At 38.8% G+C, this 15,295-nt stretch overlaps 2 protein-coding genes across 2 annotated transcripts in view; both read left to right on the top strand.

Moving 5' to 3' along the window:
• The first annotated feature begins 81 nt into the window (after positions 1-81).
• On the top strand, positions 82-3,338 carry LOC141791929 (gap junction delta-2 protein-like). The gene is made up of 2 exons (XM_074672642.1): positions 82-1,697; positions 2,236-3,338. Exon 2 carries the CDS (start codon positions 2,238-2,240, stop codon positions 3,336-3,338), a length of 1,101 nt encoding a protein of 366 aa, XP_074528743.1. The 5' UTR covers positions 82-1,697; positions 2,236-2,237.
• Positions 3,339-4,149: 811 nt separating this feature from the next.
• Positions 4,150-15,295, top strand: part of LOC141791961 (unconventional myosin-XVIIIa-like) — a 75,640-nt gene continuing 64,494 nt past the window's right edge. The window contains exons 1-3 of the mRNA XM_074672688.1: positions 4,150-4,199; positions 4,671-4,744; positions 6,443-7,543. Coding sequence (XP_074528789.1) covers positions 6,578-7,543 — 966 coding nt within the window. The 5' untranslated portion in view covers positions 4,150-4,199; positions 4,671-4,744; positions 6,443-6,577. The remainder of the gene's footprint in view (positions 4,200-4,670; positions 4,745-6,442; positions 7,544-15,295) is intronic.

The raw sequence follows: 15,295 nt of genomic DNA, 5'->3' as shown, positions 1-15,295 counted from the left end.
ATTAGGAGTTGTATTTTTTTTTTTTTTTTTTTTTTTTTTTGTATAGTCATGATGCTGTTAAAAAGGATGATACAGAAAACACAGAAAATCAGTTCTAGCTGTAATGACAAAGGTAATACCTTGCCTTAAGTAAATGTAACCCTTGGAAGAATGTTGCCTGATGTGACCACACTAGACCTAACTTTTGATTGTATGTTTTATTGTTTCCCCATATGTTTTATAAAGCATGTTACTTCTGATGGTTCACCTTATGATGGAATGAATTTTATGTTTCTGTTGAGTATCAATGAATACCCAATATCATTTTTCAGAGCTGAGTTGTTATCTGAATGAATTGGCTGAGGACAGACAACAGCAGGAGTACTTGATGTCTCTTCATGTTTGAATGACATTTGACACAAAATGTGAAACGCACAGGATATGTAAATAAAGTCAGCTCACTTTGATAACCAACCTATGGTCATGACCAGTGGGGAAACCCTAAAGACGAAGAAACATTGTCATATATGGTTATGAAGTGTCTTAGTTAAATTGAGGTAAGTGTTTTGTTTTATGCCCTGTGATGTTTCATTTTTCACAGAGTGAAAGAAAGCCCTACTCATTAAATTTTTAATTATAGTCACTGCGAGTCACATGATTAGTTCATTGCAGCAAGAATGTGCTGTTTACAGCGATTCACCAAAGCAACAGGGCCCACAATGCCAGGCTGGACTAGACAATGTACACTGTACACACATAGACAAGTATCATGCAAAACAATTTTAAACTGGCATTATGACAGCAGGGCTGCTAGATAGGTAAATCAAAAGATCATCCACTTTTCAGTTACATGTGTCACAGATTTCACCCCACACTATCGCATGGAAGTAATGATAGCATATGGGCTGACAGGGCTCAGTATCTTGCGGTATCTCAAACTGACAGCTCATTACTCTTCTTCTAAAACCACTGGATTAATAAAATATCAAAAAAGATGAACTTTTGTCTCTCTATCTAAAGCATCAATTCATTTAAAGAATACCCTTGACATGTGAACCATCCACCAGAAGGAGCACTTACAAGAACTAAAATATCCCGTCTTTAAAGAAAGACATCTGTCAATTCTTTGTTACTTTGAACATAGTTGTTGATAGGTTTTTTTTTACATCATGTTTAGTGTTTGAGAGGACATTCAAGCAAACGTACTGCCCAGTAAAAAAGACTGAAAAAAGAACTTAGAAATTATTTTTAATTCTTTAATCCTTTTTTTTTGCCATAAGTGATATAAAATTAATACAGGGTTTTCTCTCATTTGAAGGTTTAAAAAGAGCCTTGGAACAAAGTATAAAAACTCAGATGAACAAGACCAGTATTTTGGCTCCAAAATTAAAACGATAATGGTTCTATGCATGAATTAGTGTTGTGCACACTCTTTCCAGTACGTTCTTTGAACTCTCTGCTCGCCTCTGAATGGCTGTTATGTGAAGGTGCCCCCATTGTACTTTTCAATCTTTGTCCCACTGTACATTGAAAGCCTTTATTCACATACAGTTTCAGTTAGAGTTAGGGAATATGTGTGGTCAGACCATTCTCACCTCATCGAGCTCGAAATAAATAATAGCCTCCAGGGATCAACTCCACTTGAAAACACAGTAATGCCAATTGTTTTCTCTGATATTTTCCCAGATTTGGATAAGGAAGACTCAAACTCTCTTCAGGTAAGCTTCATAATGAAATGGGAACAGAAGACTTTTTTGGTTTATTTCCCTTTTGTGCTCTGGTTTTTAGTCAATTTCACTATCAAAGCTTAAATTGGATGTACATTTGTACTTAATTCAGTATTTTCAAAATATTTTGCACGTACAAAAAGCTTGATGGTACAAAATAATGTGACAGGGGAGTATATGTGTCAAAGGGATATTGGTTTATCATCCTCAGTTTATCATTGAGGAAAAACTGAACTCATCATTGAGCTAAAGTTTGTAAAACGAAGCAAAGACACTGAAAAAGCTAGTTCATGACAACCATGGGACATTTTGGGGAAATGTTTGGGTAACTATTTGAATGTGGATGGTATACGAAAGTGATACTTGTGCAAATACTTCTAGTTTCATGCACCTGGTTCCTTTATAAGACAACAAAGTGACAGAGCACTTTTTTTTCTGATAGAATTTCACTGCACTGTATAAATAACCTCCTCTCTTACTGATAAATTCATGCTGCCTGACTACTTTAAATACTGTTTTGTTCCCCTAGAAATGGGAGACTGGTCCATTCTTGGCCGCTTCCTAACCGAGGTTCAAAACCACTCCACAGTCATTGGCAAAATATGGCTGACGATGCTTCTCATCTTTCGCATCCTGCTGGTGGCCCTTGTGGGGGATGCCGTCTACAGTGATGAGCAGTCCAAGTTTACCTGCAACACCCTCCAACCTGGGTGCAACAATGTCTGCTATGACACCTTTGCTCCTGTATCACATTTGCGCTTCTGGGTCTTTCAAATTGTGCTTGTCTCCACTCCTTCCATCTTCTACATTGTATATGTCTTGCAAAAGATCACCAAGAATGGAAAGCTGGAGGATACAGAAGTTGTACCTCGACCTTCATCTTCTCTTGACAAGGACCCACAAGGTGGGGGTGATAAAGACACAATCATAGAAGATCCTTATATCTGTAACAATGAGGGCTGGAGCTTGCCAGGAGGCGAGAGTGAGGAAAGGAGTGGAATGGAAGATCAAATGAGGGAGGTAGGAAAAGACCCAACCCAGCTCTCCAGCCAAGTTCTACTCATCTACATCATTCATGTTCTCCTACGCTCAATAATGGAGATCCTCTTCCTCTTTGGACAGTACTACCTGTTTGGATTTGAAGTTCCTCACCTCTTCCGCTGTGAGACCTACCCCTGTCCAAACAAGACCGACTGCTTTGTGTCTCGAGCCACAGAGAAGACCATCTTTCTTAACTTTATGTTCAGTGTTAGCCTGGGATGCTTCATTTTAAACATTGTTGAGCTGCATTATCTGGGCTGGATTTACATTTTCAGAGTCCTGTTCTCTGCATGCTGCATATGTTGTCGGTCAAATGAAGACCCTGTGCGGCAGGTGGAACTGTACTCAGAAAACAACCCGCTGTTGCTGGAGCTCAAGCATTCCTTGAATGGCAGGGTGGCGCTGCAGACCACATCCACAGTGACCCGGGACAAGAACAACAGTGTACCAAACCAGGCCCCTGCCATCTTGTTTGAGACGGACTCTACGCTGGAGTGCCCATCCAAGAGAAATGAGGATGAAAAGGAACACACCAAGACTAGACTGCAAAATGTAGCCAGAATGGGGAGAGGCAAAAAATCATGGCTATGAATATTTTTAAGCTTGCTGTTGAATTCTGTACAATAAATAAATTCCACCCAAAAGTGGTTGTATATCTCCAAATTAAAACCTTTTCAGATGGGGTCATTTTAGGAAAACTAAGAAGTAAATAATTGAAATGATTGTTGAATTAGTTCTTACTGTAGAACTTTAGAATTTTGTAATAATTTATTTATTTAATTAATTTACTTTTAGTTATTTTTGTTATTCTTTTTTTGTGGTAATGCCAAGCTCAGCGGAGCTTTGTATTTCATAGAGAAGGATCTAGCTTTTAATTTTCAATCTCACCCTTGTTTGATACCTGAAGACATCAGGTGATGAGCGACATTTGAAATAAAATTTGCTTCTGATATCCTATCAAACCCTTACTGAGTTGATGTTAGGGCATCAAGTTCAACAATGTTCCAAACTGGGAAGCTTGTCCAAATAAAGTCCTTCTAAAATGATTCTGCTCAATTATGATCAGTGCGTGAAAAGTACCAGGAGGGGTCACTGCTGTCCGGTTTACTCTGATGTTACCTTCATGTACTTTTGGAATTTCTATTTTTTATAATGGCTCTCTCGTTTTGAGACATTAATGTCTAACATCGCAAATGATTGTGATTCATGCTTTTAGAATGTTTCATAATACGTAGTATATGATAATTGGGTTCAAGTCCTTCATTTCAAAACACAAGTACCAAGAATGTAAACGTCGTGAACGTAAATTACCGTGAAAGTCTAAAGTCAGACCTTCATGGAAGCATTTGAAGGCAGCACGAGGGCATTCAGGCACCTCCTGTCAATTCCAGGGGAGAAAATGATGAAAACTTCCAGCAAGTCAGAAATGAGGTTATCTGCACGCAGTTACAGGTACGTTAAAGGAATAATTTTCGTTTGTGCTCGCCCTTCGTTAGTTCATTTCGATAACGTTTTCATGTTCTCTGCTGAAAGTGTTCCCCGAGGCCACCGGTGCTACAGAATGAGGGCAAAGCAGCTTAAAGTGAGAGCATTACACAGCTCTACAACATCGAAAACCTAGCATAACAATGTGTACAGCAAGTCCTGTAAAGCCAAACACAAGGTGTCTTTTTTTGTTGTTGTTCTTTTGCTTGAGAAAAGTTCAGGTTAGGATTTCAACACAAGTGTTCAGCATTTAAAGGTGTTATTAAATTTCTTTCGGCTTTTTCACAGTCTCTCTGACCTCAGGGGATGTGATTAAGTGTGGATTAAGTGCGAATTTACTGTTTATGGGTTTACACAGACTATTGTTCCCCAGTATCTGTAGCTTCAGTGTAGAACGTCGTTCATGTCAATGTTCAAATGTTCCCCTCTATTTTACAGGTGATGCTAAAGATGTGACAGCAAGCAGGTCAAAGCTCAGTGTGTGTATGTAGGACAACCTGAAGTATGTAAAGGTAAGGGTGTATCGGTGCATAGAACAGAGAAAGGAGCCCACTAATGTAGACTTTGCATTTCTTTAACTGAGACAGTAGTGCTTTGATCGATGTCCATTCACTTTGTACTGATCTGGATTAATTGATTTTAATTGTGCGTTGATTCTGTGGAGCGGGTAAGAAATTTGACTTATCACTTTCACAAAGTATTTTGCTACGTCACAATAAAATTAAGAGTTTCAGTTTAATTGAATGACTAAGGGCTTGAAGAGATTTTGAACCCTTGACATGATTAAATTTTGTGGATAGATTTATGATAATATGACAGCAATGGAGGGATTTTTTAAGGGCTAATGCTTTATCCTATAAATCAGAGCACAAATTCCCAAGAAGGCACTACTTATTTCACATACTGACTTTACAGATATGTATCATTCAACTCAATAGATAATAAAAGGCTTCGCACCTTGTTAGCCATGCTCTGATAGCAAACTCAAGCTGACAATAATTTGAAGAAGGAGGCGTGGCTGTGTAATCTGAGAGACTGTTTTGATGGTGTTAAGATTCTTTTTTTTATATGAACTTACTGAGATTGGAAATTCCAAACTAGTGTAAAACTGTATATTTCAGCACCAGGCTTAATATGTCTATGGCTGTTTTAAATCAGAGAAGACCTGTTGAGACGTCTTCAACTAGGGATGGATACCGAATTAGGTACTTTAAGAGGTACCGATCAAAATCTGTCAAAAGTACCAGGTACTGATTCACATAAAATCAAAAGGTACCATGTTTAAGTACCTAAATGCAACCTTGTGACTGTGAGAGAGTGGAAGAGTAGGTGATTTGCCATGCGGGACATGAACACAGCATTACAAGGTTAAATATTGAAGAATAAATATGTTAAATTGAAAAAAAAAAAAAGATTTTGTTATCAAACAAATTGATATTTTTACCACATAAACACACAAAAGTACAGAAAATTGGTACCATTGAGTACTGATACTGATTGCCAGGTATCGGGCATCGGTACCTTATCGTTTCAAATGTGGAAGGTACCCTTCCCTATTTTCAACTAAGTTTAATTCAAATGTTGAACTTTTGATAATACCACATGGTTTAAAATGACATCAATTATTCATGGCATTCAGTTAGATAAAGGACACGAAGCAGTGGTGGGGTGAGCAGAGTGTCCAGACTGAAAAATTTGAAGTTGTACACTGAATTCACCCACTAGGCAATAAATTACTTATAACCACATACACATCTTTGTACAGAGGTACATAAAAGATGTCAATATTTGTTTATTTTCTGCCAAAGCCGTGCTACTTTCTGTGGTCTGTGTGTGTCGTCGCTCTGCCCTCCATCACAGCAACTACGCCACTTCCTCTCCTTATTCACAGGTGGTACTGGCAGTTTATCTCTTTATGCAGCATACAATGACCCACATACATCAGTTTTATGTCTGGTGCATAAGTCCTGACCTGTGAACTGTTGAAAGTGAGCCTCTCAGCACTGCTCAGTATTTTATGCTAATTAAATGGCTCAATTAGTGAAAACATGAGGAAATATTGACATAGAGGACACTATCTGTAGATTCACACCACCACAGACCTCAGCTGCATTATGAATGATCATTTATTCTAGTTACAAGTAATGTTTAGAAGAAAAAAAAATACTGTTTGTCAAAATTTTGACCCAATTTGACCTTTGTCTTCCCAGCTCACAGATGACACTTCAGGCCTCTACCCAATGTAGAGCTTTTTCATACTACAACTCTTTTTATTCTTGATTTGGAGGCGCTCTACTTTTCTTTCCTTAACTTAAACTGCGAGCAAACTACAGAAAAGTTCAAGCATGTTTCACCTGATTAAGAAAGACAAAGAGAAGGAGAAGGAGAAGGACCTTGGCAAGAACAAGGAGAAGAAAGACAAAAAGGAGAAGAAGGAGCGAATGTCCCAAGCAGAGTTAAAGAGCTTGGAGGAGATGAGCATACGTCGAGGCTTCTTTAATATAAATCGAGGAAGCTCTAAAAGGGACTCTAGGAGCAAATTGGAAATCTCTAGTCCCATACCAATTAAGGTGGCCAGCAACATGGAGCTGACCCTGTCAGACTTGGAGCTTGATGAGGTTCAGAGCACTCAGGAGCAAGATGTAGGGCAAACAAATGCCAGTACCTCTGGAGAAAATACAAAAGGAAATGAAGTGGAACATATGCGGAGTTCTGTGAAGGAAAGAGCTGCTAAGTTTGGGGAATTGGCCAAGTTGAATACAGTGGCAGGCCAAAGGCATGTGTCTTTCCCTCATAAAATCAGAGAGGACAATCGCCCTGCGCAGAACAGGAGAACTTCTTCTTTGAAGGCCAAATTCAGCCCAAAAAGCCCCACTGTAGTTCACATCCCCCAGCTGGTGGAGAGGACCTTCCCTGGTGCAGACCTACAGTTACCTGCGCTTGTTGCTCCACCAGTTCCGGATCCACGAGAGCTACAGCTACAGCGACGAAACACTGGGGATTTTGGCTTCTCTTTGCGGAGGACCACCATGCTAGAGAGGAAGCCCGATGGGGAAGTGTGTCGTCGAGTAGTGCACTTCGCTGAACCGGGTGCTGGCACCAAGGACAGGGCTCTGGGCCTGGCGCCAGGAGACAGACTTGTGGAGATCAACGGGATCAATGTTGAGAACAAGAGCCGGGATGAGATTGTGGAGATGATCCGTCAGTCTGGAGAGAACGTCCGACTGAAGGTGCAGACCATTCTGGAGCTGAGTGAGCTGAACCGCAGCTGGCTGAGGACCACCCAGCGCCTGCACAGAGAAGGTTTTGATGTGAGTACTTCTAGCACTTGCAAACCCAGATGTCAAATTAGATTGAGTGTGAGCCTTTGACACCTTTGCACTATTGGTATTTAACCTTGAGAACTTAAATCTTACAAAGCAGCTTTTGTTTAGGCTTTGATTTCTTTTTGGATCTAGTTACACTTGAACAAATATTTGCCTTGCATTATTTATTGTGCACAGAGGCTTAAGGACAACCTAACACCTTAATTTTATACTGACAATAACTCAAAGTTGTGTTTCAGATGATACCAAGTATGAATCTAACACTCTCTTAAAAGATACACACAAGATCACTTAAATGTTTTACTGGGATTTTGCACTTGATAATATTGTGAAAACGAACCAATGTTAAGATCAAAACTTCTTAGTCTGCAATGTTTGACTTGGATTTGTCTTTGTGGACAATGACTCGTTAGGATTACTCATTTAAGCCAATGCAGATATTAAACCTTACTGTACACATTATCTAAATGGTTTACAGGTAAATATCACCAGATTGCTGGAATTGTGCTTCCTCTAACTTTAGAGTCTTTTTGCACCCATTGTCTATGGTAACATGAAAATTAACCATAACTGTTCTACAAGTAAGTACTACAAAACAGAAAATGTCTGGAGCAGCCCTGGTATATTTCTTAAGTGGCTGCACTGAGCAATTTGTAGTTTTGGGCGAAAATGTATGGCCTTTTTATGAAAACCCAAACATAAAGACCATTAAATCATGGGGACTGATTTGTGGTCAGGTGGCTACGGATCTGATTCTGCATTTCTGATACTCTTCTTAAAACAGCTGCATCTTCAAAACAGAGCTAGTCTTTTTGTTGTTAACATGCGTTAATTATCATCAACAAAGACCACTGCTTATGCCAGCTGTTTTTCTCAGTTTGGTGTTTAAATCCTTTAAATTTTTGATTTTATTTCCACATATAGTGGATTAAAAATGTCTGGGTGGATGGAGCTGTAATGACACTGGCAATGTGCTTTTGTTCTTGTGTGTGTGTGTGTGTGTGTGTGTGTGTGTGCGTTTTGAAAGAGAAAATGTGTTCTGGTGTATATATAATCCCCCCTCACTCCCCCCAGTCTTTTGAGAGCAAACAATAGGACGCTGAAGGAAACAACGGCCCAAACGCTGCTGCAGCTCATGGCCATATGGTCTGTAAGACTTGGCTAGCAGCCCGTTGAGTTTCTTTTTCACCTAGATAATCATGTGCAACAAGAGGAGCATCAAGTTCAGGTCTATATTGGAGGGCATAACAAACACCTGTGTTAGAGTTTTCTGTAGTTTTTGATGAAACTGTGTTCAGACTGTGTGTGAGATAAACTGTGTTTCAGGGCTGTGAAGAAAAGTGTCATTTTACCACCCTTTTAAAATAATGGCCTAAGTTATTTTTTTAAGTTTTTGGGAAAATACAAAAAACCTTAGCAAATACAGAGTATAACATATTCATTATTTTAATCAAAAAGGCCTTCTCAGTGGATGACTGTTGACCTGCATAGAACATTGTGTGCCAATCATGTAGCATTAAAGAATAAAGTCACTCAGGTTAATGTTTCTAACATTATAGTGCGACTTAGGCAACTGTAAACCTGGCTCAAACTGCCCTTTTATTCCATAGTGCAAACTCAAAACTGAATTTGCCCTGGGTTAAATTAATGTCAGGTAAATCAAACTGGTCAGAAGGCAGTCCCTTTCCTCACTTCTCCGGATCTTCTTTGCTGGGTTTTCAATTGAACTTAACCCATTTCCAATGTACAGTTTTGACAACTTTTTGAAACCTGACCATCAGCTGTCCTTTAATTCCATGAAGCAAACTCAAAATGTAAATAACTCCAACCTAAATCGAACAAATGTCAGGTCAATCATACGCTGAGTAGGAATACTCATACATCTCCTACCAAAAAGCAAAAACATTTTTTTAATTTTAAAACTGCATAGCATGTCACCCAGCTTTTAATCTCTCTTCACTGGCTTCCAGTGGCACCTCAAATCAAATTCAAACCTCTTCTTATGGCTTACAAAACATTGACAAGAACAGCTCCTGCCTACCTGGGATCCCTCTTCCAGGTCTACACTCCTCCTCAACCACTCCGCTCTGCTTGTGAAAGACGCCTGGTGCTCCCTGCCCGGCACGGCTCTTAATCTCTGGCCAAACTTTTCTCCTTCGGTTGTGCCCAAATAGTGGAGTGAATTACCTAACTCTATACAATACACAGAGTCCCTTTCTACTTTTAAGAGATGTCTGAAAACTCATCTGTTCAGGGAACACTTAAGCTGACCCTTCTCCTCTTTGTCCTCAAGGGTAGAATGAGCCAGAAGGTCTAAGACCAAGCTCTTAGTGAATTTTCAACACTAATTACTAAATGTTGTTGAAGGTTGAAATATATTGTGGCAGCAACTAATTGTGGTTAGTTGGCTACATTATTCCACATAAAAAAATAAATTAAAATGAAAAATGAAAAAAAAAATCTGTCTTGCACTTAATGGCAGCACCTGCAGCCAAATAACTTGTAGCACTTTATCGCACTAACCTTGTTTTCCCTTCAGTTGACTAAATTCTTGCTTGTGTTGCTTTGGACAAAAGCATCTGCTAAATGAAATTGTAGAACTGTAGAAAACTTTGAGGGGTATTATTGCCTTGTGCTCATTTATGTTTGGTAAAGAAATAAGCGGGCTAGCCAGAAATAGGTAGCTAGCTACAAGTAGCTATTTTCTTTAGTTAAACTATAACTTGTAAGATTTAGACAAAATCACTACTCAACATTGTACCCTAGTCTTTATGATAGTGAACCTAATCACTCACCTGTTGAAAATGATCGAAAAATCGTGTTTTCATCTTCTTCTGCACCAAAGATTCTGTTTCTTCTTGAAACAGCGGCCAACATGAAAGGTTGTTAAATTGCCGAAGTCACACATTTTATCCTAAATAATCAAAATTATGATTTAGGCTTCAAATAAATTGGCCTGAGTCACCCTTTTGACATAGGCCATTGTTCTGAACTGAGCATGATACTTTTAGCTAAAGCTTTAAACGATTGTACCAGAGATGGCCAGCATGATCAAGAGATGATTTAAGCCAAAAGCTTATTTTCATCAAAAAGGGACTGAATCCGTTATTTTATTAGGGTGACAATTTGAGGTATATGATAATAATTTTATCAGCATTTAAATGTCATACCTAGCATCTGTTACATTTTGTGGTCATATAAGATTGGGTTGTATAATAGTAATCTCTGACAACAACTGTGTAACTGAGTGATCAGAATGTTTGAAGTTTCTGCGTTAAGGAGATTTGAGTCACTGTTGAAGGGGTTTGACTGAATCAGATTTGCTCTGCATGTTATGAAAAGTAGGTGCTTATCCCATACTGTGGGGCCCACACTTAGATTGTTGTTGTTGTTGTTGTTGTGAATTCAAAAAAGCTACAAAACATGTGATGCTGGGCGTCTGGGTTGAATCAGGGCAGTTCAAGTGTGATACAAAGACCAAAAACAAGTGATGATAGTGTCACTGTATGACTATGTTTAATGAGGGCTCATGATGTCTTAAGATTAAAGAGGAGTGAATTAACAATATGATTTTGCCTCCACTGGTTGTGTTTGAAAGGCCTAGTGGTGATCCAGCATTAAGTTTCATCAGGTGTGAACTTAGAATACTTGTATTTCTGTTTGTGTTCCTCATCATTTGGTACTGTTTCTTATCTGACCACAGTTATTTATGCCCACCCGTGGGCACACAGACACAAAACATACTCTTGTCCTACTTTCATCTGATCTTGATGATCATCATACAGCAGGCTGTTTAAAAGGCAGAAACTGTTCATGTGACCTAGAACCAACAGAACTATTAATAGGTGGTTATAATAAGACCTGATTTTTAGATCTGGAGCTCTGCAACACTGTTAGAGCCATATGTGATACTAGAGTAGATTTTCAATGTTGACCGAGTTAGTTTTGAGGTATCTGCTGATCTGATCCTGCTGAGTTTAAGATAAGAAGTTTTATTTTAGTGACAGATCAGTTTTTTTTAAATGAAGTTCCAGGGAACTGAAGCAGACAATGAGCCAAACTCTCTCCAGTTTTAAAGAGGGGGTATTATTATTTCCCATATTTTAAACATGGATGTAAAGTAACAATAAATGCCTATACAAAACGTGCAAATTTTCAAAACACCACAAAGTAAAATGTTTTGGAAGTCCCTGAATCAATTTCCAAACTACTCATAATGGTCTGTTCTAAATAATAGTTCTTCACGAGATGACACGTTGGAGGGATGGGCATCAAACACCAAGGACTGCCTACAACTCTGCCCCCGACAATCTGAGGGAAGGGGGTTTGTAGAGTGGAGAGCCTTAAAGAGATATCAGCTCTTTGAAGCAGACAGAGGCTGATATAAGGGTTTTCTGAAACACCTTTGTGAGGAAAAATTGGAAGTTGAGATGTAGAAAAAAGGTACTATAGGAATCTATGTGTAGTAGTGCTGGGCAAGTTAACGCGTTATTTTCGCGTTAACCCGTCAATCTATTAACGCCGTTGAATATTTTATCGCACATTAGTGCATGTTGCTCACATGCTTTTATTTTGTAAATGCCTGTTGCTGACCGTGGTGGAACCAGAAGTGAAATCAGCGGAAAAACACGATGAGTAACCAAAACAAGCATGGAGAAGAGGGGCAACGCCACGGAACTTAAAGGCGCTTGCCGCTTAGTGTATCTGTCCGCGCGCACGGTGTGCCAGAGATAAACAAACGCAGGTAGTCTGCCAGGACAAAGAGACACTATGAGAACTAGAGCCTTATTTAGCGGTGTTTCTGTGTGAAAGTAACGCGCTGAAACTTCTCTAAATAAAGCGTGAATGCAGACCGATATCAGAGTTTTTCGGTGGGAGTCAGTTTATTTGTGTTTTTGGTCAAGTAAAATATGACCCCGTCTGAGTGCAGAGGAAACTGTCTGAAGAGCAGGGAGGGGGTGTTTGGTGCGAGCGCCCTGGGCTTCACAAAAACACTGCTGTAGGGGTAATTTCTGCCCTAAACCTTGTGATAGGACCCAACTTGTTCCATCCCGGAGTATCACTTTAATGCCCTGACAGTGGCAATAAGCTTTAATTTTGTATTTACATTTTGTAAATTTGATTTGCACTAAATATGAGATTTAACTATTACTGTATAACAAGTACTGATTTGGTGTTTGCATGACAGATGTTATGGCACTTTCACAATGCAAGTAATTATGATTAATCAGGGAAATCATGCGATTAATTACAATTAAAAGTTTAAACGTTGCCCAGCCCTAATGTGTAGGTATAATGTAATTCCTTCACTATGAGGACATTCACAGCATTTCACTGATTTTTAAATCATTTAAATGTTTTTATTCAAAGCATAAACCCAGTTTGAGCTGGTGTTGTATAAATAGAAAATGGCTAAAAAGATTGAAACACAACCTTGACTCACAAATTGTTGAAATGTATCAAATAAAAGCAGAAAAACAGGTTTTATGATCTGTTTTGACTTCCTGGAGACTTCTTGTCACATGCCAAGAAAGCCGCTATTGTTTTAACTGAAAAACTGCAGCTAAGAGAAGCTATTAAAAGCTTAATACCAACTAACTTTGCTGGTTTTGGTGTCCCTTTATCTGGTCTTCCTTTCTCTGTCAGTATATGGTGTATGATTACGTTTATCATCAGACTGTTTGCCCTGGGCAGAGTAGTCCTCTCACCACTGGCCCACAGGTCGGATAAAAAATGTCCTCTATTATGAAATTACCTTGAGAGGCAGATAAATTTAATTTTATATATTTGTTAAAGCCTAAACTGTTCAAAGATTATTGTTTAACATCATTTCTCTGGCAGGCTGAGTAGAGTAAGCTCAGTACATCAACCTTTTGTCCAGTGGGTGGCAGCCATTGTCCACATTATATGGAGTCAGAACAGGTACCCTGGTTTTCATGTCCTGTGTTTTTCATTCCTGCTGCACTTCATATGAGCAAACGTAGTGTGAACATGAGGCTAAGTTACCCTGTGTCTTTGGATAGATGTTTCATAGACCTCTGTAAAGAGGCTGTCCACCATTTCAATTTTCCAGCTGGTTGAGGAAAATCAATTGGCTGGAGGGGTTATGAAACCAAACTGAGACACCAATTTTTCAGGGGGCACTCAAAATGTAAGTGGTCCAATAAGGTCTGAACTGTGTTTTGTCCTACACAGTCTATTTTGCACAGCTTGTTTGACATCTTTTACTTCCTTATTATCTAATCAACTGTAACTTTAGATCCTGACCCAAGCCTTTCAGAATGAGAGTCTTGTCAGTCTGTGGTTTCAAAAAGTTGATTTTCCAAAGCTTGCAGGCACTTGTTTTTTGTTTAAAAAATGCTGTATAAAAAAGGTTGTGGTTTGTAGTTAAGCATTGCTGCATAAAAACAAACAGGAAAATGCAGATTCATATGTCCAAAGTCTCTCAGATCACATTCTTCAGGAGTTTTTTTGCCTTTAGTTAAACTGGAGGTTAGGGTGTCTCACAGCTGAGTTGATTTCTCTTAATGTTTCATCAAATACCCATTCATCACTTCCCTTCCATTTTATGCATTTCCTGCCTTCCTGCAGCCCAGACACAGTTTTATCAGTAGGAAATTAGCAAATGGTGTAATCTCCTCCTCAAGCTGCCCAGTTAAATCACATCATCCCCCTGTTCATTGGGTTGATGCTGCTAGCAGAGAGTATTAGCACAAGTATAGATTAGAAAGAGGCGGAGCTTCAAAAGATAAACAGCTTGCTTTGTAACAGAAGAAACACTGAAGATTTCAGTCCTTCATATTCTGCTTCATGTCTTGTGTCTTTCACACTCAGCTACACCAACTCAAGTCGACATTTTATCAGTGATGTTTACTATTTTGTTACTGTCACACATCACAGCAGACATCTTGGGGTGTGTCAATGTCTGTCAGTCAATGAGACACAGACAAAGTCATCTTGTCAGCTACAAGATAGAGCTGTGTCAATTCAGCTTCGTTATTTGTTATATTGTGGGTTTTATTACTTAGTGTCATTATTAGTGGGTATAATTTGTATCTAATTTACTGAGTGATACAATGGGTTGATGAATGGCTTTCATATTTGATTCTTGATATTTGTGGTTTTTTTATTTCCCTGTTTTGCCACAGGGGCCTAAAATTGTAATCAAGTTTGAAATCATGGTTCATGCTGTTACATCAAAATTGTTGATTTTCAGGGCTGTTTGTTGTTATCCAATAATAAAAATTGGAAAGCATCCTAGGATTTTCAGAGGCTAAACTTTTCTCTGTCAGCTTTCATTGTTGAACACAGGTCAGAGATCTTAGTTAAAAATGTTCTTCAACCAATACACTAAATAGTTTCATTCAAAAGATTATGCCATTCAATTTTGTGGATGCTGGTATTCACGGTTTTTAAATCATTTTTGTCTGTTTTCCTGCTCACCTGTATTGGATAATTGATAAAGGCACATGATGTGTTTTTCTGCTTGAACCAATAATTTATGTTGCATATTGAATTTGAAATATTTGAAATACTCTGTAAGTATAGCTACTAAAGCTACAACTGTTTGTATCCCAATGCACATGGATTTCTCTGTATTGAGAAATTGTGTCCTTAATCTTTGCTCTGCTCTAACCATGTGTACAGTAACCCACAGCCCACTCGATTCTGCATCTCAGTAACTGACTCTAGGGATTAGTAAAGTGTACTAGATAGAGCAGCTAGGCTGTGTGCTGT

The sequence above is a fragment of the Halichoeres trimaculatus genome, unplaced genomic scaffold (assembly GCF_033239565.1).
Source record: "Halichoeres trimaculatus isolate MK-OKI-2021-1 unplaced genomic scaffold, fHalTri1.1 fHalTri1_scaffold_6, whole genome shotgun sequence".
Lineage (NCBI taxonomy): Eukaryota > Metazoa > Chordata > Actinopteri > Labriformes > Labridae > Halichoeres > Halichoeres trimaculatus.
The sequence above is the reverse complement of the archived record's forward strand: the minus strand, read 5'-3'. Positions and strand labels throughout refer to the sequence as shown.